At 34.2% G+C, this 26,522-nt stretch overlaps 1 protein-coding gene across 2 annotated transcripts in view; it reads left to right on the top strand.

The window, feature by feature from the left end:
• Window positions 1-1,166: 1,166 nt before the first annotated feature.
• Window positions 1,167-26,522, top strand: part of CDH18 (cadherin 18) — a gene marked incomplete at both ends in the record, with an annotated part of 199,368 nt that continues 174,012 nt past the window's right edge. For both annotated transcript variants that reach the window (XM_084281808.1, XM_084281807.1), the window contains one exon: window positions 1,167-1,394. In XM_084281808.1, the coding sequence (XP_084137934.1) occupies window positions 1,167-1,394 (228 nt within the window). The remainder of the gene's footprint in view (window positions 1,395-26,522) is intronic.

Genomic DNA, 26,522 nt, shown 5'->3' with positions numbered 1-26,522 from the left:
TTATTCTGATGAGAAACTTTCATGATTCTTCGTGTTTCTGTTCATGAATTTATTGTGTTTCTGTTCACTAATTTGTAATGGCTTTATGGTACCTAAACAAAATCAATGTTAGAAGGCAATTCTATTTTTTTTTATATTTATTTGTATGTTTAGAGTCTCCTAATTGACCGATACTTGATATATTTATATATGTGATCAAAGCATTTGTTCAGGATAACTATTTCTCTGAGGTTAAAAAAATACTTTGTGCTACGTCAACTTCCATGTACATTTTCATATGTTACTGTTGTAGCATAAAAAGGTCATATTTTCCTTTTGAAGTTGAGAAAATATTGTCACTGGGAACGTAGATGTTTTTATAAATCTAAAAATCAGTATCTGAATTTTCTGTCTATATAGAATAACTTTGAGAAATTCTAGTATGATATTTGTTGGAGTTTAAGTAAAGAACAGGGGGGTGAAAATGCACATTTTGTCCCTGCTAGTATGCTCTCATACTGACTCAGAATCCTCAGAGCCCATTTTGGACACTTTTGAAAGCCGTCATAGCCTTGGTATTTTTCACCATGCTGGATCTCTGTGCAGTATAAGTAAGATCAAGAACTCATCTAAAATGAACTAGCAATTGATATATGTCTAATGACACTGTGGCAGTGATTTCATTTTATTGCCAAACCAGATCAATGATTTGCAGTTAAGAGCCAATAGAACCATCATGGATCATCCAATTTTTACTATTTTAATAAAAACAATCAGAAAACGTTTTTACAGAAAAGGATGAAAAGAAATTTTAGTTACAATGGGAGTCTTTGAGAGACTGGCTAGTACAGCTGTGAATATATTCTAAGGTCAAAAAGCTGAAAATTGCTGGTTTTAGTGATGAGTAAGTGGCTTTCTTTTCTTTCCCTATTAGATAGAAAATGGTCGGCTGTGGAGCTCTATTGTGAAGACCTCAGAAGAAATACCAATTTTTCCAGTCAGCTTTTCATAATGTAAATATAGTTTGAGCTTACCCCAATGGGCAGCTAAATCATGAACAAGCAGAAAAACCCATTTTGGACTGTATTTCTGAACGAGGCTTCACCTTCCATCTCGGGAACTTATTAAAGGATTACAGCTGAAAAAGACAAGAGAAAGAAAACTTTGACCAGGAACCTTATCCTACAATGAGAATTACAAGTACATCTTGTATCTGCCCAGTCCTGTTTTGTCTCTGTTTTGTGCAGAGGTGTTATGGAGCTGCTCACCATGGCTCCATCAAGGTGACTAGAAATCAAACCAAACACATAGAAGGTGAAACGGAAGTGCATCATCGTCCCAAGCGTGGATGGGTATGGAATCAGTTCTTTGTTTTAGAAGAACACATGGGACCAGATCCTCAGTATGTAGGAAAGGTAAGGTTATTGCCTTTTTGTTTTTATTTTTCCATTCCCTGAAATGCTGAAATGTGGCACAGATAGAGGAAAACCAAGTATCTCCTTATACGTCACCTTCTTTTTAAGGTTAACATCACTCAGATTGCTTTATATATGCACAGTGAGCTTGCCTGTTCCCTATGTATACATTCTCTGTTTACTATAAGCAGAAATATTAATAAAAGGAAACAGGATGAAGTTGTTGAAGTATGATAACAGCATTTCTTCTGAGTTCAACTGAACATGGAGTGAACACAGCTGGTGCTCATATCAGATTCTGTAGAAACTCAAATACATAATGCTTAAGTATGTAAGCCCGAAAGGCTTTTCCAGGCTATTTTAGAGTAAGATTCAGTTCTACTTCAGGAAATATAATAAATACAGTCTACGTTCAACAATGTATTCATTCCACATAAAGGGCAGGGTGGAAAAGTGCTCTTCCAAAAGGAGATCTCTCTGTGCCTTTCCTATAATGAGAGGCAGGAGGTATATACTACTTGTTACAATTCATCAGGAGTCTGTAGGACCAACAAACCCTGCATTTATATGTTGAATTACATAGTGAGTAAGCGAGTGTCAGGTGTAAGATTCATCCTGATGCAGTTGTAGGCTGGCCAACTGAATTCTAGTTTATCATGTGTAATGTTATCTACATAATTTGTGTTTTAAATTTGCATTAAAATAACAGAAAGTGTACGTATAGGTTTACTGCAAGTCATACAACAGATGAAGCTTTTCTCCCCCTGCATGCTGTCTTTCAGCATAAAATTTCTTATTATCATCAATGAAATTGGATAAAGAGGTTGAATAAGAGGGGTGAAGAAATATGATTAATAGGGATAAGGCATGGAAAAGGAATTTATTCATTTTGCCTTCAGTTTGCATGCAAGATGGGAATCTTGAAAATCATTTTTTAGAATGTGCAAAATATCCAAGGAAACTAGTAGCTCCTGAAATCACAGATGCCTGGTAGCAAGGGCTTTCAAATACGAACAATATCATTTGAACTAAAAATAGCAACTGGAGGATTTTTGTTTAAGATACTGTTAACAAAAGAAAAAAAAAAAAACAAACAAAAAAACACACAACTGTTTTGTTAGGCCAATCTTAGTAAAATACCAAGTACTTGGCGTGCTGAAAATTGATAGGATTTGTATAGAAAATTTAGGCTGGGGAGGGACCTTTATAAATAGAGATAATGGTTTGCACTGATAGACGAGCTTTTAAAATAGGTGAGGTGATGAGGGCATATTACTCTAGACTTATATTAGACTGATTAATATTTTCATGTATTTTCATGTATGATTTTGGAATAAAATAAATATTCTATAAACCTGTTACTGATACAGAGCTATGTAGGAGAATCAAAACGTTATCTGGAAAGAGATAGATGCCATGAAGACTGTTAAATGGAGATGCAGAGTAAACCTTGGGACCACTGTGTGATAAGGCTCATACGGAATAATATCATGAATCTTTGTTATGCACTATTGATTTGTCAGGTGTAACTGACAGAGGAAGAGGAAGATCTGGTCATCAGATCAATTATAGGCTTTGCTGTCATACCTTAAAAAAGGCAAATATGATTCTAAGTAGCTTTCAAAGTAAATCATGCTTATCTTTATGAAAGCAGTTGCAATCATGATTGCATTTAAGACTAGAGACAGTGTGCAAAAGGATGGCCTCTTCAAATTTATGTTCCCATGAGAATGTTACATATTTTCTTTCATCCTCAGACCTCTATATTAATGCTACATTTATGGAGATCAATGAATAGGTTTTCTTTTGATCCTTTGTGGTCAGAATGTGACTACGTGCTTTGTCAGAGGATACTTCTTCCTCTGTACGTACCAATATTCCCCCGTTTCCTGTAAAAATTCCCTGTGAGGTTCATCATTTTCTACTCTGAGCACTTCGCAACACTTGTAAGTTCATCTTTCCAGAAGCTTTGTAGGATTTAGAAGAGGACTCTGTTTTACATTTGGTAAATGATGTTGTGATGGTTCTGATTTACAGCACAGTTCTATCATTTTGCTCATGCATTTATTTTTAATTCAGAAAAAAGGAGTGACTGGGTGAGACTGACATAATATTAACAATTAACAAAATTTCAGTAATCGTCATTGTGCATGAGTTGCTTTTCATTTTGAAAAATCGGTGTTTTATTGATGTTACATTTAATTATACACACCTCACAAGGCCTCATTTGACCTGACTAATTTGTCAAGAGGTTTTCATGCAAATCCCCTCAGATTATGAAAGAAGGGGATGTGAGCATTGCCCTTTAATTCCAGGCTTCTGTTCAGCAGCAGCACCCTATCAATTCTGTCAATTATTAATTTTGTAGGCTACTCTGCTTCACTGGTGAGAGTTTTGCCATTTGATATCTGTCTTTTCACATTTTTCACACCCAATTTGGGAGTAACATCACAGAAAGCAGAGTCATTATGTACAATGCTGTTATAATGATTACAGTCATTGTCATGGAAATGCACACCGAGGACAAGAATAGGATAGGCCTGCAATGAAAATGGTAAGGTTTCTCATTCTTATCATGAAATGACTGTCAGGAGGATGGATTAATTTACTTCCATCATCTGTTACAGAGCAAGAGTTAGGACATCATTATATTTTAATATCAAACATATCTCTGTTCTTCAGTCATTAACTTCTTCTGTTAAAAATTTCCATTTGGAGACTGGAAATCTGTGTAAAATTAATCTGTATTAGTAATTTGTAGGAACATGGCAAAGCACAGATCTTGGAAAAATGAGGTTGTGGTAAAAATAAGAAACAACCCTTTTGTAGTTAGAGTATTTTCTGGGGTACTGGGGTTATTTAACTTGTTCTCTGTTGTTGAACTTGGAGTCAGTCTTCAGTGTTTCATGGTATGTTTCCCTGAAAAAAGAACTCCAGAAACAGGTTGGTATTGAAAAGAGTATTTTTTATAGAACTTAAGACCGTAGTGACTTCTTTTTCAAAAATTATGAATTATCTGAGGAGGTGTTCTTGAAAACTTCCTGAATATCATTGTAGTGTGTAACTGTATTCAGACAAATACTCATCTGTGTGTGTGTGTGTGCGCACTGGAGAAACTGATGAAAGTTGATTAAGCAGGGTGAAACACCCTGGTCTCAAGCAAGCAGTTGAATCCTCAGAACTGAGTTTTCAGCCACAAGAGAAAATGTGTCTTTTGCATCTCCTAGAGGAAAACTATGCTAATGAAAACATAACTAAGTACTGAAAGAGGTAGGGCTAGTAAGTGCACCATGAGGTGATGTGCAGTCAGGTACTGCCCTTCTGTTCTCTGCAGCAGCTCAGGGAAATGAAGACTCTCCTGAGGAAACCTAGAATAGTTTGTACTGTAGTGCTGCAAGCTTCAACATTTCTCATTTGCCATGGCTGGTACAGGTTACATTTCCCTTCCATTTTCCTGCATGTTTCCAGGTTAGACAATACATATGTCAGGATTTGGAAAGCAAAAAGCAAAAAAATAAAAATAAAAATAAAAAATAAAAAAATTTAGGAGACAGGAGACATTCTTTTTCATTTTTAGTCTCGTTGTCTCCAGAATTGTAAGTCTAGTCCCTGTGATATTTCTTAAAAGTGAATTGCACTGGAAGCAGGTCATAACTACACATTCACTATGTTTTTTACTTTGGGGAGAGAAGTAAATGTGCAGTGGAAGAAGGAAGATCAATATTGGTTTGAGTCTGAGTGAGTCATGCTATTAGAGGGAATAGCAAAGGAATATAATGAACAAGATTGACTCGTGATTTCTCCATGGACCCTCTGGATCTCTGCAATATCAAATATATACCTCTTAATCCACTTCAAATGTCCCCTGTAGGGCAAGTAAGAATGGCTTTTCAGGTATTCAGTTGTGTATAGTTTTTCAATAATTGTTCTTCCCAGATTTGGTGGGCAGATGTAGTGACTTGTTACTCAGTTCTTAGATTTCTACCAGTAATACAAAAACACTTTCAGATTTGTGTTGATAGGGGATTTAAGGAATTAAGAAACAGCTGAAAATGAGTGTGAATATAGGAAAGGGAAGAGGAATATAACAGCTGTTAAAAAGTCATGAAATCAATGTACTAAATGTTAGATAAGGAAAGAAATCTCGGGTACTGCATTTTCAAGTTAATGGCTTGTTAATTTGTTATTTTACTCTTGAAAACAGAAATACAGCATAACAAACTTGTAATTCAAAATTCCTTTTCAACATAATATGATGATGTGTCATTGCAAGAAATTACTTCTAAAACAGGAGATTGAATCTAATCTTCTCTGATCATATCAAGACAATTTCACATCTCAATTTTAATGACAGGAAGAGAAAAATATATACTTCAGAGTAACTGCTAAAGAGGAAACAAAAGTTGAACTTCATAATTAAAATGCCTTTACATAGCGTTAGAGGTTTACATAAAATAAAACATATGAGACGTTTCAGCACTTTAAACATTAGCAAACCATTCCAAAATTATTCTAATAAAAGTGTTTTTCTTTTAAGTTTAAGAAAATGAAAAGTAAATAGTAGATGGTATAGTCTAAAGATCTTTCACTTGTTTTTTTAGCCATCTTCATACCTTTGTAAAATGAGAGGGATAAGCAGCATCTAGAATAACGTGCATCTCATTTTCTACTGTTTAAGTTGCTAGTTCCACTAATAAACATAACAATGCAGATTTTTCTATTTTTGTTGTTGTTTTTATGGACTTGGTAGCTTCTTAAAATTTTTACACTAGAATTTACCTATGTAATAAAGCAAGTATAATGAAAAGGAGTGGAGTTTAGGCTCAGCAAACTTTGAAATCACATATTTCATGTGTTTTGTATGAAAGAGATTTTATTCGTGCTATTTTTTTATTTTTCTAGGAGTCTTAGAAATGGGGAAGATCAGCATTGAATTAATATAGTTAATATCTGAGCAAAATTTTAATTTTTTAAAATTAAATTTAAGGCTAAGAGATGTCTCTGTCTTCTTCCAAAAGACCTCGCAACTCATCTGTGAAAGACTGAGATTATACATATCTGCACTGGAAAAGTAGAGTTATGTATTTTTGATAGTATTTTTAATTGACATATATATAATATATACCTACATATATATAGAGAGAGAGGGAGAGAGACCTACATATATATATATATATATATATATATTCCTTGTTACAGTTTCTCCATTGTGTGTAGGTCACTAACCTCAGATTTAACAATACTTTGCATCCATTTTTATCATTATGGCTTTCTGCTCTCTGATTAATCAGGTCCTTGTTCTTGTTGCAGTTACTATTGCTAAATAACATCTTGATTTGGTGCCATTTAAGTTGATGGGAAGCTGATACTAGTTATATAGGACAATGTCAATTTATTTCTTCTCATCTCTGTCTCCCACTTGCTCAGGGAGCAGGCTTAACAAGAAACAGAGGATATGTCCCCTCTCCATTTTACTGCTATCATCTAATCTGAGGTCAGTATTACACAACATTATATGGTCCTATATCATGTTAGCCACCTCATTTTCTATTTTTTGTAAAAAGCTTATTCAAGCTTTGCTACCCCAAAGCTTTTTAAACAAAAATGGACATGTGCACTTTCTTGAAGTCTGATGACAGGTGGCACCCTGTATTGCTTACATGCTGACAGTAACCCTACCTTTATTTACCAAGTATTATTTACTTTGTTTTTGAGAGGACATTACTCAAATTCTACCTGTCATAGAATGCTGTGGACATTTACTTTCGTTTTGTTAGTTTTACATTGGAATCTCCAAACATTCAAGGGTTATCTGGGGGAAAATCAGACTCAAGAGAAGAGAGTGCTTTCATCAGCCTGATCAATATGACTTTCTTCCAGGGAGTTCAGCCATATCTGTGGTTTCCTGAAGCATAGCGCTTGCATTGCAGTCCTGTGACAGAAAATGGCTATACACAGCCTGACAAGGGCATTTTGACTTGACAGACACACACACACACACACACACACAAAAAATAAAAAATAAAAAAAGGCATGAACACACTGAAGTTCATTCTCAGACCAAAGACATGAGATAAAGTGTTTACTTTGTTTAACTTCATTTAAGTTGATGTGGAATTGCACCTAGAAGAAACTTGGTCTTTTATGTCAAAACAGGAACACCGGATCTAGTATGTCAAAGTTTTGACATACATATATGTCTTCATGCACACATAAAGGTCCAAAGGACCTTTACATATGCATAAAGGTCCTCATGGACCACTCTTTAGATGACTAAATCCTGCATTAGTGTTGTGGTTTTTTTTTTTTTTAAAGTACTGTTTTTGAACAGTATTTCTATTTGCCTAAAACAGATGGCTAGAGTTATTTGATATGTAGAGTCAGTCCACTTTTCTTCATAACTGTAGAGACTAAAGATTGCTGCAGTCTAAGAAAAGTTAGTTCGTAGTACAAATTCAATATCTAATGTTTTTTATGCTTTGTTTTCTATACAATTAGATTCTTTTGCCAAATTTCTGATGAGCTTTTGAATTCAATAAAATGGTGATAGTTTTTGAGTTGTAGATTGACACAATGGTATGTCAGTAGAAGTTTTTTGATGAACTGAAATTCCATTCTGAAAGTGGAAATGTAGTTAGCTCAATCCATGTAGAGGTGTGACATTAACTTCCTTCTGAAAATTCTAAATGAATTAGCATTCACATTACTCCCAAGCAAGTCTTTTTGGATCTTTTTTGGATCTTTTTGGATCTTTGTGGATCTTTTTCTTCATTATTTATTTATATATATATATTTACTTCATTAAAAGAATAGGTTTTCTGGGAAGCAAAAGTGAAAACTCAGGAAATAATTGAAGGTGTTTCATTCCAGGACAACTCTTCTTGGAGTATGAGTTAAGAGTGCGCTAGGGTTCTCATCACTTTCTAAAGGGGCAGATGCATTATTAGAGAATTGCCCAAGTTAGAGAGGAAAAGAGCAAGGGTAGAACAGGATATCGAGTTAGTGGTAAAAACCATTCAATAGTTTTTAGCTTATCAAAATTTATATTTGTTATTTTGTGTGATAGTTTAAATTATTTAACTTGTGAGTTGAAAATAAGTTGTTATGTTTTCTTGGATAAATTAAAGAATTTAGCAGTAGTTTTTTGCAGGGAAAACCAGACTTGTTCCTGGTTAAGCAGTTTAAATTTTTGGTTCATTTAATGGTATAGCTTTTAAAACTAGGGTAGAAGCTGGACATTACCGGGGTTGCCTGTTGTTTTTTAGGGTGGGTATTTCTATATATGTTAGAAAATTTCTTTTCTACATTTTTGTAACTAAGACCTTTTTTTTACTAAAAGGTCAGTGAAGACAATAAGAAAACCAATGTCACAGGCAAAATTAAAATCATCTAGTTTAGTGGTAGTGAGGCGTATGATGTTTAGATTTTAAATGTCTATAGTTTTATGTTAATTAAATCACTGGAAAGGATTGAGAGAATCTGAAAGGTTGGAATGGTCATTTTACACAGACCTGAAAAATCAGTATCTCCAGTAATACTGGTTTGTGATACAAAGTCTCAACTATGCTAATTTCTTTATTGACATTCTATAACAGTCGAAGCAGTTCCAGAGATTGCCATGTGCTTTCTTTAAATTTATGACAAAATAAATTTCTTTAAATTTATGACACTTGAAGTGTCATAAAACTAAGAAATACCTGCAATCTGGACAATCTTAATATTGTTGAACACACGAACTTTGTGCATGTCAAAAAATCATAGAAGTATGTAGGTTATGAATTGTATGAGTTTAATTTCACCTTTTAAAACAATTAGTCCATTGCAGCTGCTGTATATATGAGTGATTTTTGACAAACACCTTTTAGTTTTAAAATGAGGTAATAATGTCGTATGCAGTCAAAGGAAGATGAGTTCCTTCAGGGGCTGGAAGATGAAGTGACTGAGTTTGCATCTGAAGTGAATACTAGAGAGGTGTTTAAAGTTGTGCTTCTGTACAAAATTTAGGATAATTTTCACCATGGACTATGTAAAATGTACTAGTACTTGTTTGTATTAAAAAATAAATGTAAAATGTCTGAAAGCTGAAAGGACCATGAACGCACAAAATCGTAGTAGGTATGTAGTGTGGTCACTTAGTGAATTTAAGAACTTAAGTGAAAGCTTTCCCTGCTATCATTTGGTTTCATTTGTACATTTTCCAGTGTTTATTTATGTGCTGAGTTCCCCTTGCTCAGACCATTTACAGCAAGGGTAGATGCTAAAGATAAATATTTTTTTCTCCTTTAGCTATTTTATTTTTTCACATTTGTTTTGGGTAATTATGATCCCTGTGACCACTAACCTTCTGTCATATTTCACTGGTATCACCCAGTACTGCAAAAGCCTTGGGCGGTCTATTCCAATACCTAACAACCTTTTCAGTTTTTAGTTGTTAGTTCAGTTCTTCCTAATATCCAACCTAAACTTCTGCTGGCGCAACTTTAGCCCATTCCCCCTTGTCCTGTCACCAGGCATGTGGGAGAACAGACCAACCCCCACATCATTACAGCCTCCTTTAAGGTACCTGTAGAGTGCGATAAGGTCACCCCTGAGCTTCCTGTTCTCCAGACTGAACAATCCCAGCTCCCTCAGCTGCTCCTCATAAGTATTATACCAGAAGTAAGCATTATACCAAAATTATGTAAAATCTCAAATAGATAGTTTCAATATTAAAAGAAAAAAAAAAGTGTTGCATCCATGAGATATGGCAATGAGGAAATAAAGACAATTTCACATTATTTTATATTCATCTTGATTTTGGTAACTTCATTTTTAAGGGTATTTACCAGCTAATCTTAAATCAATAGGCGATGAAGCTGATGGTATACTGGTAAACTCAAATATGAAAAAACAACTCAGTTACTTCTCAAGTACCTTCTCAACCTTATTTTAGAGAGGTATTTATTCACGTTCAGTTTCTTTAACTTTTCTCACAGATGCCTTGTCTTGTTGAAGATGCTGCTGCATGACTTTCCTAATTTATCAGCTTATTCAAGATGTATTCATAAAATGAAATGTTAGCTGGACTTTTACTTTGGTCAGTGCCAGAAATGCTTCTGTGTAATGATTGGAACTCTAGATTAAATAATCCTATTTATTTTGCGTAAAACTACAAATAATAAAAAAAATGTAGGAAGGCAATCATAGTTAGTGAAAGAAATAGAAAGAACATCATGAAAATTTTGTATTTTTTCACTTTTTATTTAGAAGTAAGAAGTCATTCAGAAGCCATACAGAATGTTATTTATCAGGAAGATATCCTACTTTTTCCCACACTTAAGATGGCTGTAAAAGAATAGGGATTTCAGGTCCACCGATTTATTGGTAGTTCCTCTCAAAATGGCTGGGTTTAAAAAAAAAAAAAAAAAAAAGTGTGTCTGAGCCTTTAGTGTTCTTGAACTCATAGTGGAGATTAAAAAGGTTTATTTGTGTCATGTATTGCATATGACTGAAGGCAATGGTTGATTTCGAATGTATTCCATTCACAACAGTTACTTCTTCAATTTATGAGATACTTTGCCCACATCTTCCTTCAGCTGATGTATCAAAATTATGTAAAATGCTTAATTTTTTTTTTTTTTTGGTCTAGACCACATACATATTTTTTGAAGAAAATGCAAATTTGTCAGACAATAAGAAGTAAAGGAGGATATCTAAGGTTTGAGCTTCCCTTTTGTTTCTAATCATATAACATTCACAGTCTGTGAAACTGAAATCACAGTCATGAATTTCCAAATGAAATATCTCTGTAAACATTTCTTTTTTAAAATACATAGGGTGTTTCATAATTGTAGTGGAAATTGCCAGTCTGTAAACATTAAAGTACTTTTCCTTTTTTTTTTTTTTGTTTTTTTTTTCCTTCCAAAGATTAGCTCTTGGTGGTTCTTGACAAGCAATTACTTCTAATTTTAGTAGTTCTTCCCACAAGCTTATCATCTGCAACTTTTTATTTTTATTTTTTAATAACAGTAAAAAGAACAATAACATCTTTGTCTGGAAAGAAAGTGATGAGGTAATATTCAGATTTTGTTCAACTACTTAGAGCCAGAAACCTGAGCAGAGATAAATTGGAGCTAGAACGGTATGCCTTTAAAGTTGTCTTTGCATTCCTATGATCTTGGGTCCATTTGCTGAAGAGTCGATTCCCTCCAGAATGTCGATAAGATTTTTTAAAAGTCAGCTGTTCAAGATGGCAAATAGAACGGATACAAAAATGTCTCTCTGGTGAAAAGTATTTTTAATGGACTTGGGGAGTAAATTGACCAGATGAGCTTGTTGTAAGACTGCCACTTGAGTAGTAATGTGCTGCCCAAAATGGTGTACATTTGTATCAAATCTTTCTTTTTCCTCTTACATCAGTTCGAAATTTTCCATTAGGTTACAAACAAACAGAAGTCCCAGTCATCTGAATTTACACTTGTGATTTACTTGTTTTTATGTGTAATTAATATGTGCCATGGGGTATTGGTATGCCCTTGTCTGTAATGTTTTCATATATGTGTAAGCCTGAACTGTTGTCAAAGTGTATTTGTTTGGTTGGTTTTATTATCATTCAGTGAATTCGCATACATAATACTTAAGGTATCACTATAAATAATGCAGCTTTTCAATGTCCCATATAGGAAACGTACTACTGAAGTTCTACTGAAGATACTTTTTTCATATTAGTCCAAAGACCTACTTGAGCCATTCTTGTGACAATGTGTTGGTAATCAGCCAACACTATCCACAAACAAGACTCTTGTTTTACTCCAGTTATTAAATGAGAAAGCCCATTTAATACATAATTTCTGTATATGCTTAAAAAACAAATAGAAATGCTTAGAGTTAAGCATCAACAAGTAGTGTTTTGGTCTACTTATGTGCTTTTTTTTTTTTCTTTAATGTGTTTATATTGCTACTTTTATCATTTAATATTGAAAGACATCGCTTTTTATCAATGACAACTAATGTAATCATAAAATTCAGTAGTTTTCTAAAGGGGTATAATTTTAGACCTGGTAAAATGTCACAGAAGCACACCCTTGTTGAAAGCTTTGAGTCAAATCACAGCAACCTAACCATGTCAGCAAATGAAAAATCATCTCTATGGACAATTCAGATGTGATGTTAAAACTCCAAGAACATTCTTACTATGCTGCTGACAAGAATATCAAAGTTCTAATTATGTGTTTTGGCTTCTAGCGGCAGGAGAAATGCAGCAGTAATGGAGGACTTCACTTCTTTCCTGGAAAACAAGATAAATTTTACATTGAGGCTTAACTCCAGTATCAGAAGGCTTTAGCCATAAGAAAGACTGCCTCATAAATGAGCTAGTTGTGAAATCTCCATAAGAGATTTCTAGGCTAGACTAGGTCTTATGTAATGCTTAAAAAAAATGCACAGCACCTGCCAGAAAGACGTAAAGGGCTAAAGGAAGTTGGAATAAAGAAATGGCACGGTAGGGAAGGCAAATACAGGCAGTCTTTTAAAAAGTGTGGTTGTTTCCAAACGAGAGAAACATAAAGGATTAAAAAAAACTTCATTAATTGTAAATCACAGAACTCAAAGAAAGTCTGAGGAAAAGCTTGCAGTTAAAACAAAACAAAACAAACAAAACCCACATTTGTCTTTAGAAATATCAGGATAAGAAAGCTTGCCAGAGACTGTGGTGCCAAAAGACAGCTGGGGTACAAAAGGTGTAAAGAGAGCAAAGTCAGGCTGTTGCAAATACAAAATAAAATAAAAAAAAGCTAAGAGACTTCATAAAAAATCTCTTAACCATGGGGAAGCTTGGGGAGTACAACACAGTCAGTTTATGAAGAATGTATTAAAGGAAGAGTATCAAACTGAGGCACCAGTGCAAAAGGCTATGGAGCAAATCAACAAATGAACAGTAATTAATCATGTGTGCCTGATGAAACTAAGAAGAAATACCAAAACCAATAATCTTAGTATATAAATTAACATCTAAAGCTATTTCAATATCTGAGAAAAACAAGCAAACAAAAACAAACAAAACAAAACAAAAAACTTGTGGGGAAAACCACATAATGTGGGGAAAAACATATAAATATGCCATTTAACATTAAAAACTCTTTTGGAAAAAAAAAAAAAAAGGAGTGATTAGTCAGGTGAAAAATTTCAATAATTATACAAAGCTACTGAGAAGAGAAAATTGGAAAATTGGAAAAACCAGTTGTAGAGAACTGCAGCAGAAGGATCTTCTAAGTCTGAATGAAATTCAATACAGATAAATTTAGAATAGGACACGGGAGCAGCAACAATTTAACTGAGTTGACAGTAACTACTAAGTAACAACATTGTAATATTATATTAGTTCTAAGAAAAATCTCCATCAGGTCAATGCTTAGAAACAGTCCAATGAGCAAAATTAATATCAGGAATTACTAGGAAGGGAAAAAAATAGCATCAGCAAATATCTTTATAAATGCACAGTATACCTGCAGCTCAAACACAAAGTGTACTTCTCATTTTTCTTCTTCTTTCCCCCAGTCTTACAAAAACACACATTTTTGAGTACTACAAGACTGATCAAATATATAGAACACTTTCTATATGAGGAGTACTATGAAAACTTTTGAACTGTCAAACTGTCACCTATTAAGGCAACTCCAGATTTTCACATTTTCGGTTAACAACTTCATTCATATTCTGGGATTATTTACAGCTCTTCTCTTTCTGAATACAGGATGATATTTTATTTTTATTTTATTTTATCGGAAGAGATTGTTTCACTTTTTTTGGAAACAGGTGAATAAAGGAGAGCTCTTCTGACTGAAAAGAGATGAAATAAAGTGGGTTTGATAGTGGCCTAGACAGTTATTAACAGTGTGAGGAATGTGAATCAGGAATGCTTTTTTGCTATCCTTTGTTTCACTCTTACAAGCAGTAGAGTCATCAAAAAAAAAAAAAAAAAAAAAAGGCACATGACAGACCACAAATAAAGAAAACAGTGATGCAGTTCTTTATGTGTGAAATTGGTAAAACTGCTTAGTATAGGATTCTTTGATGCTTAATGCTTAATCTTATGAATGAAATAGTGAAATTGTATTAATGTTCCTAATTAGTCTCTCAATAATGAATTGAGGTAAAAGCAGGTAAAAAGCACATAGAGATTAAGTGGAAGCCACAATTTGACAGAAAATCCATTAATTCAAAAAGTCAGAGCTGCATGTCCATAAATATAGCTAGCTGAGCTTTAGATCAAATAAACATTGACAAAAATCACTTATGCCCATCACAAGCATTTGTTGTCTTATTAAATATTATTTCAAGCTTGTTTGTGTCATAGGCTATTACTGAAGAACTTGGCATTTCCAGTCCATCCTCCCTTCTTAGATAACTGTTCCTCTACATGTCTGTAATAGCATGAGCAAATCCTGTTTTCCATTTTATATGGAGGATGTAGTTTCTCAATTTTTCCTCTTTATTGTCTGAAATCATTGAGACATGTTTCTTTATGAGCACAAGGAATCTGTTCATTATAGATAGTTTTCATACTTAAAGGAAACTGACAATTTACAGTGACTCAGTCTGTTTTTATTTAAAACAGTAATCATAAGGATTACATGAAATCGAGGTGTGAATTCCAGGTAAAAACTGAAACATACATATGTAGTAGTATCAATTATTTACAGCATTAACTATGGTTTGTGTTAAAACAAAACAACAAAAAAAAGTATATCTATTTTTCATCTTGCAAGTGACTAGGGGATACTCAGTGGCTCCAATTTATTGCACTGCTCAGGAATTTAAATCATGGAGGTTTTGAAAAGCCATCATCCTCAAAATCTAAGACTTGCTTCATAGCTGGCAGCCGGAAGGTTCAAGAACATCAACAAACACACTTCTCTTCTTTCTTACAAATTTGCAGATTAACTCTAAAATCAGTCTATTCCTTTCCTTTGCTTGTTTGTTTGTTTTCAATTTATTCCTTTTTAGTTTTAACTTCATAAGGTAGATATTTGGTACTTTTGGAAATTTGTATCCCACTGAGAAGCCTCTGTGTAGGAACCCCAATGCCTACAGTGAGACACAGAATTCCCTTCCTCCTCCATACCTTAATTAAAAGATGTGAAAATTCTGTAACTGATCTCATTTGTAGCCACTTTCTTACTAATCTCGCTATAAACCTTCACCTTGGGTAATGCTGTCTTTCACCTGGCATGTATCATTTTTGCCATGGTGTGTGTATACATAGCGGAGAGCAACAGTTTTCATTAGAGGGAGCCTTCTGTATCCCTCGAAATACAGTGTCTTCTCTGACTTCACCATGGATGTTGATACTACAGTGGTTCATAGTAGCAGAAAGAATTAATATCTCCTAACTAGGCAGCACATATGGATATACCTGACTTCAAGTCAGAAAGTTAGAGCAATGTTCCTGGTTCTTTCCTGAAGAGATATATTAGTTAGTAATAATGCACAATACACAACAACTGTTCTATGGATACTTTTTCATTGATCTACTTGGGTATAGCTAGGAAGAGACCTGATCTTACAATGCATTATATACAGTGTCCCAGAAAGTGGGACCTATGAGTTCCTGGGGTAATATAAATAGTAATACTTATTTCTGAAGCTTCTATTTCAGCAGAACTTAAGTAGTCCACAAGGCTTATACTGACCACTCACACAGTAAACAGTCATTCAGCAGATGTCTCAGAAGTGTTCTAGTCTGTATGATATTAGCATTAATTTGTTTTTATTTTATTTTGTATGGGAGTATGATTATTATTTTTTATATATATTATATATATATATATTTTTTTTTTTTTCTGACAGCCTTTTGTAGCAGATAATAATGAAAAAATCCCTAGATGGAAGTGTGATATAGAAGTGTCAAAACGCACAGCTACCCTAGAGAGAATGTACAAGTTTTCTGTCTCAATTGACACTTTTGTAACTTAAGGTTTCTTCAGAATTGCTAGAACTATTTCTGATCTCTAAAATCAATATTCTTTCAGGGAAAAAAAAAAAAAAAAACAAAACATAAAATAAAATTTAAAACTCAGTGCTATCCAGTAATTGTTCTCATCAATATAATGCCATAAGTATATCTGTAGGTGCAATAATGGTTTATTAAACTGAAAACATGTTAAATGACAATACCTTTCCTCCAAGAAAAGATTACCTGCAATGTTTAAGTCTCTGGAAAACCAAGTAAATGCAGAAAAGGAATCTTCTCAGTGTGTCAGTTTACAGAAGGGAGAGCATCAGTGTTCCAATTTGTCAGCCATTGTGTTTTTCCTTGTAGTCTTTATATGAAATGCTCCTCCTTTCTCATGGTGTTCCCTTCTGCTGGGTTGTTTCCAGTCAGTGAGTTGTTACTGTTTTTTTCCAATACTTGCATCTCTGCCCCATCAGCAGTGACAATGAAGAAGCGGAGACAAACTGTTTAAGTGTGTTGAGATTTTCTAGAAATTCTTTCTCCTCTTAATTATTATTCATCTGGATTCCCTTCACTTGTTGAAATTACTATAGGATTGCTGTTCCTAATTTCCAGAAATTCATGACTATATTTTTTATTTATAATCTGGATTGTGTTGTGGTGCCTGAGATTCTGAAAGATCATCTTGCTCTAGGACCTTTGGTAGTTAAAAATAATCTAATCTTCATATTCCATGTGACGGTTGGCATATATGACAAGATTTATTTATGTGTGCACAGAATAGTGTATGCATGTGAAGATTTATTTATGTGTGCACGGAATAGTGTATGCAAGGTGAACAAAAGCTGTTCGATGCACCTTTCTTCAAACTTTGCATGCTCTGAAAGAGTATAGTAAATAAGAGAGAGAGTTAACAGGAAGATCTGGTACGTTTCAAAACTACATATAACACAAGCATATTACAGCTACACGAACTGCTTATATGAAGCAAGATTGAAAAAAAAAACTGAATGATTTAAGTTTTTATTGCCTATGGTACAGGATCCTAAGACTCTTGAGATATATAGTTAATTGACTTTCATGCTTCTGAAACTTAGTTTTATGAAGAGTGCAACTGAAGCATGGGGAAGTAAACTGAGCTCTCAAGTTGATGAAGCCTATTCTTCCTACCCCACGATTTATTAAGGGAAAAAAAAAAAAAAAAAAAAAAAAAAAAAAGCTTACTCCTTAATTTTGATTTAGAGGAATTACATCTTTCCAGAATGCTTGGTCTGTGTAAAACACAACCCCCATGCATACATGTGCCTTGGCAGTCAGTGTTCCTCGCTCTTGGCACCACAACACACAAATGCTTTTTAAGTCAGACAGAAACACTTGTTACCAGTATCTACTTGAAAAGGGCTGAAGGCATAATCCATGACCACAATACAAAGGAATTAACAAGCAGTGTTAACACCAAACACCAAAATGTGCATCACTCCACTGAAGCCCATAATTAACAGGTAGTCATGCTGTGTAAGAGGGCTCTGTCCCTCCCATTTCCTTTTCTTCTTCTATGTGCAGATATTGTGCAGAAATAAATATGTATCTCTACTGTCTTGCTTCAGCAGAACATAAACATTGAAGTGTTGGAGATCTGCAGCCAACGAGATAGTAGGAATAGTGTATCCTATGGTAATTAATAACATCTAATAGCTTATTAACATATTAATGAGTTTTATGTGGTTACACTAAGTTTCTGAACAACTTCAGCAAACCATGCAAACAAGATGATAATCTAATTTCACAGACTGGCTTCTCAGCTAATGTAAATGGCCAATCATTAGATTTGTTTTCTAAATTATGTTTGGAGATCTTGCCACATCTGTAGAGAATCAAGAAGAATTGTATACAACACAATTGTATCTTGAGATCTGTGTCCTAAAGGCTATTTATTTGATGCACCTTCTGAAGAATTTCTAACAGAAACTGGTAATAAGCTTTGTTTATGAACCTCTTCCTGTGGGTAGGGAGATCACGAATCAGCTTTGTCTAGTAATACATTTTAGGAAGCATGTGTGGTTATGAGATGACACATGAAGAATTTGCTTTCTTGTCTGTTAGTCATTGAAAAAATGTCATGTGTGGAGCAGAAAGTGCAAGTGTTGAGAATGTACCCAAATGTCTACTATTCATCTGGCATTTGTATGAATTACAGAGGAACCAGAGTTCAGGCATAACGTTATAGTGAACTTGTTTCGTCATCCCTCAGGGTATTTCATTATTTGTTGAAAGTCGTGTTGAAAGATTATTTGGGTCAGCTTTTTCAGTTCTATTCCTCTTGCAATATACTGACATATATAGGTATATGGGTAAATATTCTGTGCTTTTACATTAGTTATATGAGATGCGTCTGCATTATGAAACTGAAATGAGAATAAAATGGAAGATTTGTATTTGATGGCTATGCAGAACACCTTTTGTAATTCCTTTGAAGTTCCTTCCTGTATCTGCAGATCACTAAGATTTGTCTAGATGATTTTTCTTATTGCCTTTCAATTTAAATCAAAATAGTTGCACATCTGAAATTTTAGATGCTTTGAAAAATGAAACGAATTGCATAAGCTTGGGCTTCATCATAATCAGTGTATCTACTTTCAGGGAATTTTGCAGACCCTGACTAACCTCAGAAAGGTTTCTAAGCATTGCAGTGATTTTTTATGGATTTTATTACTATTCAGCTGACAAGCAGAAGCTAAATTTATACTTGTCTTTTATTTGAAAGATTTTTATTATGTGGAAGTGACAAGACCTGGATAAAATAATGTAAAAAGAATCTGCATCGTCTATCCACTTGGAGTTTCGGAGTGTAAAGGGACAGTTCTTCTCCAAAGCATGATGCCTATCAAAGGACACATTGAGAAGCCATGTGGCTGAATTATTCATGTGTGACAAGTACAAGAAATACAATTTGAATAATTAATAGACTGATTAATTAATTAATCATGTTTGTTGCTTAATTGAGTTTTGAGTGTTTTGATTTATGGCCTCTAATAGTGAATTTAGTTTGCTGACAAGGAGGGAAACTGAGCCAGAGACATCTGTTTGTACATATGTAAGAACCTGCAGATGAGAGAGAAGAAATAATTTTTAGTTCAACTGAAAATCAAACTGTATGATTGGAAAATAAAACGTGTATAATAGAAGAGCGTTTCTTTTCCTGTTTGATCTAGTTAGTGTATATACATCAGGAAGACCAATGTCATAACTTCTGTGTACTTTACTCTTCCATTTTATTTTCTGTTTGGTTAGAGGTGTCATGAATATTTTTATAGACCAGATACTCACATGATTTTTTTTTTTTTTACATTAGACCTGAATAGTTTTCTATAGAACTACTTTTTGTGAAAATATCTTTACATTAGGGCTACTCCCTTATGTTTTGTGCGTGCGTGTTTTCCTTTCACAAATGCTAATCAAGTTAAAGTTAAACTGTCAGTCTTTTTTAAAAAGGAGGTCAGTAGGGCCATTGGATGAGGAATTGGATAGTAATCTGAAGGCAGGGTGGAAGGTGTGGAGAGACATCATCCAGAGCTGAGTAGTGGAACAGCAGAGAGCACCGTAGGTGTACAGGGTACTCCCTTCTCTTGCAGCAGTGATTTTTGTGCTTGCTCCAGGTTATGGTCAGGTCTCAGTCTCCTGTGATAAATAGTGCAAGCAGTCTGTCATAGCTCAGGACAGCAAGCATGAACAAGGATGGAGTAGTGGTGAGTCAAGTTAGCCAAAACATGGAGAAAGGACAAGGTGCAAGCATGTGCAAGGGATCTTGGTGAGATGGAGTTGACAGCTAGAACTGGAAGCATGAAGACTGTGAGAGGAGGGTAAAGTGAGGAAAGATGGAACCACTCTGCAAGGGAGGATCTACAAGCATTTGGGGAGGTCTCGCCTCTTTGTTGACATAGTAGACGAGAGAGAAGGGGGAACATGTAACAAATATGTACATACCCTTGTAAGTTCAAAACATGTTATTTTCTTTCAGTGTTCCTCTATTTTCAATCTCACTTCAATTAGAACCTCTGTTGTTATTTTCAAAAGTGAATAAATTATTTTTGATGAGCTTGTGTGGCGCGTAGAATTTGTGCATAATACAGCAGAATATTGCGGTGTTATGTTTATATATTAGTAAGAAAGAAGTATATTTAACACATGATAAATGCTTTGAATACTAACAAAGCATTACTGGTATGATCGCACATTATTTTTGTATGTAAGTATATTATTTTGTGGTTTAATAAATATAAATAGTTGCTTTAAGAAACATAAGAAAATGGATAAACCCATTAAATTGAAAAACCTTGTGCGTCTTAAGAAATTTGAGCAAGAACAACTTTTCTTACAAGATGCTTGTGGTTTTTGCAGATTTTGTTTGGCTCAAGAAAAATATATTGTGGTAGAATTTCAGTGCTCCTGACCGTAAAATAAATTAAATGTTGTTGACATACAATGAAATAATGGTTCATTGAAAAATAATAGAAACCTTTTTCCAACACTTAAAAAATGCTTAGCTTGAATGTTAGAGTCTGATTTATTCATGAAATTGAACTAGTTTACCTGTCCTTAATCAAAGGAAGATCACAGATTAGGAGAAGATGATTTATACATGAAATAGCTAGAATGTTTTTTCAAAAGACCACAGTTTCATAGGTCAGGAAGAAACCTTAAGAGATCATCCATTCCATACCTATTACCCATGATGGAACCAACTATTACTAAACCGTCCCTGAGCGACTTTCATCTACTCTGTCTCCTTTAATCTGAACTCTTTTGCATCATCTCATTTATTTTCTCTCTCTCTCTCTCTTTCTATGTTAGTAACTAGGTAGTATTATTGAGTGTGACAATGTAACTATAGCAAAGTGTACAGTATATCTGGCTAGCACTTCCTTTAACGATCAAGTCAGATAAAGTTTTGAAATAAAACCTCTTTTCTCCTCTTTTGCATTAGGCAGGGGAGCACAGCTATAAAAATATTTTGCTTCTCTACCATGAATCATAATTTTTTTATTGTCTAAAAAAGTGAAAAAGTAAAAGGAGCACTTCAGGTTGGTAGGAGGTGGAAGGTGTAGTATAACATACCTTTACAGATTATTGCAATAAAAGGTTGATTTATTTATTTATTTTTTTTTAACAGTGAAACAGGTGAAGTTTTCCATTTCTGACTATTGGCAGATGGGTAATATTAACAAAAATGTCAGTATAATTATTTATTGGAGGTGGCTGTACAGAGTAGAGGTGAGAACACTTTTGTGACGAGACTACTTTGGCAAAAATCTTCTGTTGATTACTGGATATATATGAGAACTGAAAACAAAGCTAGCTGATTTTTTCTTTTCTTTTTTTTTTTTTTTTGGCCGGAGGGACACAGAGCTATTCATTTACCATAAGTCATGCTTGGTGCTGATCAGGTGTAGGTATGGAAAATCCATATTTTGCTAGAAAGAAATGCATTCTTTTGTTGTCAAGCAGTGTTTTGTTTCTATTGCACAGGCTTTTTCACAAGGTCATCTTTTAAGACGAAATGAAACTTGACAAATAATTATTTTAAATGAGAAGAAAAATACTGAATTCACAAAAGATAGCACGAGGTGTATGTAAACAGTAAAATATCATGAGGAGAGTTAGTCATAGCATTACTACTGTAAAACATATTCATAACAGTAAGACAGATAGAATTAGTCTGCAACTACATGTGCTAATCACAGTGTACTTTGGGCTATGAAACTGTCTTCTGCATTTTTATTATAAATTGAAATCTGCTTTCATATGGCTTCACTTGTCCTTGAGCATTTTTGAAAATGTTGTGAACAAGTATTCCTTTCAAAGGCTAATTTCTTGAATAACAACATGATACTGAAAGTACCACTTCCAGGGAGAAAATAAATAGTATGCAAACTCCTATTTACGGAATGTCTGTGTCCTTGGTGACTTTCTGCAAAGCTGTTATCACAGCCGTATCACATGCTTTAAGCTGACTGCCAGAAGCTTTAGCCTTTATATTGGAAATATATGGAGAATTGTGAACATTGCCTTAATTCTCTGTTCAAAAGATGAGGTAAAACGGGAGCTTAGTTTTCTAATATTTGTGTTTATAAGCTGTCTTTCTCAACTTGATCAAGATTACATGTAAATAAGTGGACATCTGCCTTCAAAGAATTAAATATGGATATTGTGACGGGACAGGTTGTTTAAACTAGAAATGCCTTTGTTTCCTGTCTATGGAGCCTGTGGATGTTTTTAGTAAAGGCTGAAACAAATATAACCAAGGCAGAGACCTCCTTAAGTTTGATTTAATTTAATGAGACTTCCATGCTGGCAAACTTAATTTAAAAAACAAACAAACAAACAAACAAAAAAAACTGTGAAAAATTTCAAGGCACTTAATCATACAGGATTGATAAGTGCATATATTGTTATATATATATGAATATCTATATTACTGCAAACATGCACTTCATTCATGATATACCTTTCTATAACCCTCCATTCACTGCACAGTTCTGCACACTGTCATGCTTCCAGAATTCACCATCTCATTCAGCAAAAATTTAAAACAACAGAGGATTATGTTTAAATCTTTACATGTCCTTTGCATCACAGTATATCAGCGCATTCAGTGTGATTGCAGTTGGAGGTGGGCTTCTTTTAGGAATGGTTTGTGGAGCGTAGAAACAGATGGTTGTTACAGGCTAGGATGTGTAGGAGAGTACATGGTAAAGAAGGGAAAAACAATGGACAAGAGGCATGATGGCAATATTTGAAACATCTACGGATATAAGACAGTCTGAAGGATTTGAGGGGAGAGGTTGATCAGATGAGGAGTGCTATACTGCACTGAGGAGTGGGACTTTTGTCTCCTTGGAGTAAAGTGTCAATGCAACCTGCTGTTTCTGGGGAAAGAAAAAAAGAAAAAGGTAGTTCCACTGTGAAAACTCTCTCTGAACTGAGAAAACTCTCTTTGATCTCCTGCACCATCAGTGCAGCTCAGAGCACTGCTTGGCTGACAGGTCACTGCTCCTGCCCTGACCTCATTTACGCAGGCAGCTGAGCAAGCAATTGGTAAGGTAACAGGGATCTCACGTTTTGAGAACCACCTTATCCTGCTATTCATGACCTAGTGTGAATTAACACTACAGAGACTTTTGCTTAGTGCCTAAGTAGTATTTCAGCTGTGTGATGTCTGCAGACCTTGCTGACAGTTGAATGATTACCACTCGTGAGCTGATAGACCTTCATCCTTAGAATGGGACACATTATCTCCTTTTGTTCCTTTTTCATTCAGTTTGAATTTAGTCCTCGGTCTGAAGAGAGAGCTACTGTCTCTTTATAATATCTGTATCTAGATGGCTTGCCATTACCTTAACAGTATCCGAGTGGTGGTATTTTGACATGGAAAGATGTTACCAACATAAACATATATCAACATAATCAGTTCACATAAATGCCAAATAATTCAGAGACAGTAAAATTATCATATTATTGAAAATATAATCAGAGAATTAGAAGAACTAAGTGATCTTTTCAAGGGCATCTAACAGCAGATATATGAGATCATTTACCTTTTTATTTTTTTTTGTCTTTACAATCCTAGAAATCTGAGGTCTTCTGAAATCACAATTTTCTCCCTATGTAATGTTATCTAGTATTTACATCTTGCCATGCATTACTTATAAAGTATGCTTTATAAGTATTACAAATCAAAGCAAACGTCTTGAAATTAATATTCATTATTGAAATAGTATCAGTTTTCATTAGTTTTACCTATGAGTGTTAATGGTATCTAAGTCCACTGGCATCAATGGGAGTTGCTTCATGTTCTGCATTTCATAACTCCAAAGAGGAGTGTCAAAGAAAGTGATAAGTAGTGATTATGAAACCACTGCACAGAATTAAATACTTCTCCCTTATGCAAAACATAAGGACCTGTGGAATTCAGACTATAGGATACTTGTAAGGATAAGTACTTAGCATGGATAATAATAATTAAAAATAGAAATTGATGATAAAATAAAAATAAACACAGCTAAAATACACTCATTTCCCTTTTCTAACTTTATGCATCTTTAGGAAAATCAGGCATCAAATCAGTTAGAAAATTTAGTTCTGAAACATATTTTGTAGAAAAAGTGACAAGAAATATCTGCAATAGTTTTAATTTTAATTATTAGTGAGTGAGATAAAATGTCAGTCTAAAATAAAACAAAACTTCCATTCCTAGTGTTACCAGAATCTGACGGACCAGTGCCTGTTTTGTAGGTTGTAGTTTTTTTTTCCCCTGAAGTTGGGCCAACTCATAAATGTAACATTCCAATGACAAGTCATGTATCTCACTGACATTTACAGAGAAACATTTGAGATGATCTTTTTAATTTCTTCCATTTTCCAAGTATACGCTGTAATGCTGAATGTTTATTTTGTCAGTTGCTTCTCATGCTCACAAAGGAAATTCTACACAGTCTACATTTTTGCATGAACAAAAATTGTATATATATTAACAGAAAGGAGGGTGAGGGCCATTTCAATTTTCCAGTAGTTTTTTTTGACCACTCTTATTAAAAAAATGAAATTTACTTTTCCATACTTTGTTTCAGCCTTTGCTATTTGTAATGGTACAAAATAGTTAAGGTTGGAAGGAAGATAATTCCAGTTGATTGAATAAAGTTTAAAATTATCACTTGAGAGGAAAAAAAAATTGTTCAGCTCTTAGCAAAATCAAATTTGCATTCCTGCTTCCTAATCAGCAGTCTGCTTATTGTCATGAGCTTGGTATTGGGCCTCTACTGTATTGGTGAATGTAACAACCTAATGGATTACTCCTTATAGGGAATAAATCTGATTTTAGTAATACGAGTAACATTTACTCAAGTTAGGATGACTAAGTGAAAGCTTGTACTCGGTAGGTGTTTGAAGTACCAACCTTTTTTTTTTTTTTCCAAAAAGAAATTAATATTTTTAAACTTCCAGAAACATCTTTGTAGTATTAGTTAAACTAGGTTAGAAAAAAGACAGAGGAAGATCAGAATCAGATCCACAATTTTTCTGCTAGGCCATATGGATACTTACTTCTGGGCTCCTATAATGGAAAAGAGAAAATGTGTTAATGAAGTAGCTGTAGGTCAAAAAGAGACTGAAGGTACTGTGTTTTGACACCTCCTTGTACTTCTAGCAATAATATCTAGAAATAGATATTATTAATGGTCATTTTAATTATCTTCTGAAATGGACTATTTTTATATATATTAATTCCCCTATCATTTTACGCATATTGTTTTGAAGTATTATTTGTGTCTACCAGTTTCATGGCAGCCAGTATCACTACAGATTGTAATCCTATTCTGGCTGAGAAGTTCTTGAGAAGGGAGAATGTGTCAGAGAGTCTCTGAGAAGAAGTATCACTGAAGTGTTCATGATAAATGGCATCTGTATAGACATGTCAGCATAGATATAACAAACACCAAGGAGAGGAAGATATTGCCTCAAAGGTTGAGTAGTCTGTTTGTGGCATTTCATGTACTTGGAATATTGGTTCTGGAGAAAGGTCAGATTTTAACAGACAATTAGTAAGCGATAGCAGTGAACAGAACAGCACGTCTTGGATCTCTTACACATACGGGATCTTTTACGTGTACAAAAAGAACTCTGGTGTTCCTTCCTGCAATTAGATATCATGGATATAGGACAGTGCATCATGAGAAACACAAATTTCCTGTCAAGTTTGACATGCAGAATATATTATTTGTTTTTGTAAAATGTTGAGGCTATGACTCAATTTCTTGAAATAGTTGCTCTCAAAGGGTAACTGTGGAAGAAAGCAATTCTTAGCTCACTGTCTCTACTGCTAAAGTCAAGATACTTCCGTGATCAGGATACATCTGTCTTGCAGACAAAAAAAAAAGAAAAAGAAAAAAAAAGTTCAAATATCAAATATGCGTGACTTTACATTGGACAGCAAAGAACAGATATTCGCAATAAGAAGTGTAGAACTTTGAGGAGAGGTTTTTATTTAACTGTTAAAGGCCCATATATTCACATAAAAAAATCTTCAGCACACCTTTTGAATGCATGGGGGAGCTTTAATATAAGATAGTTACTAAGAAATATTAGAACTTCAAATGTTGGATATACATATTTTACATCACAATTTCATCTATGGATATCTG

This window comes from Netta rufina (assembly GCF_964035555.1).
Source record: "Netta rufina genome assembly, chromosome: 2".
Taxonomy (NCBI): Eukaryota; Metazoa; Chordata; class Aves; order Anseriformes; family Anatidae; genus Netta; species Netta rufina.
This window is presented reverse-complemented; position numbering and strand designations above follow the sequence as displayed.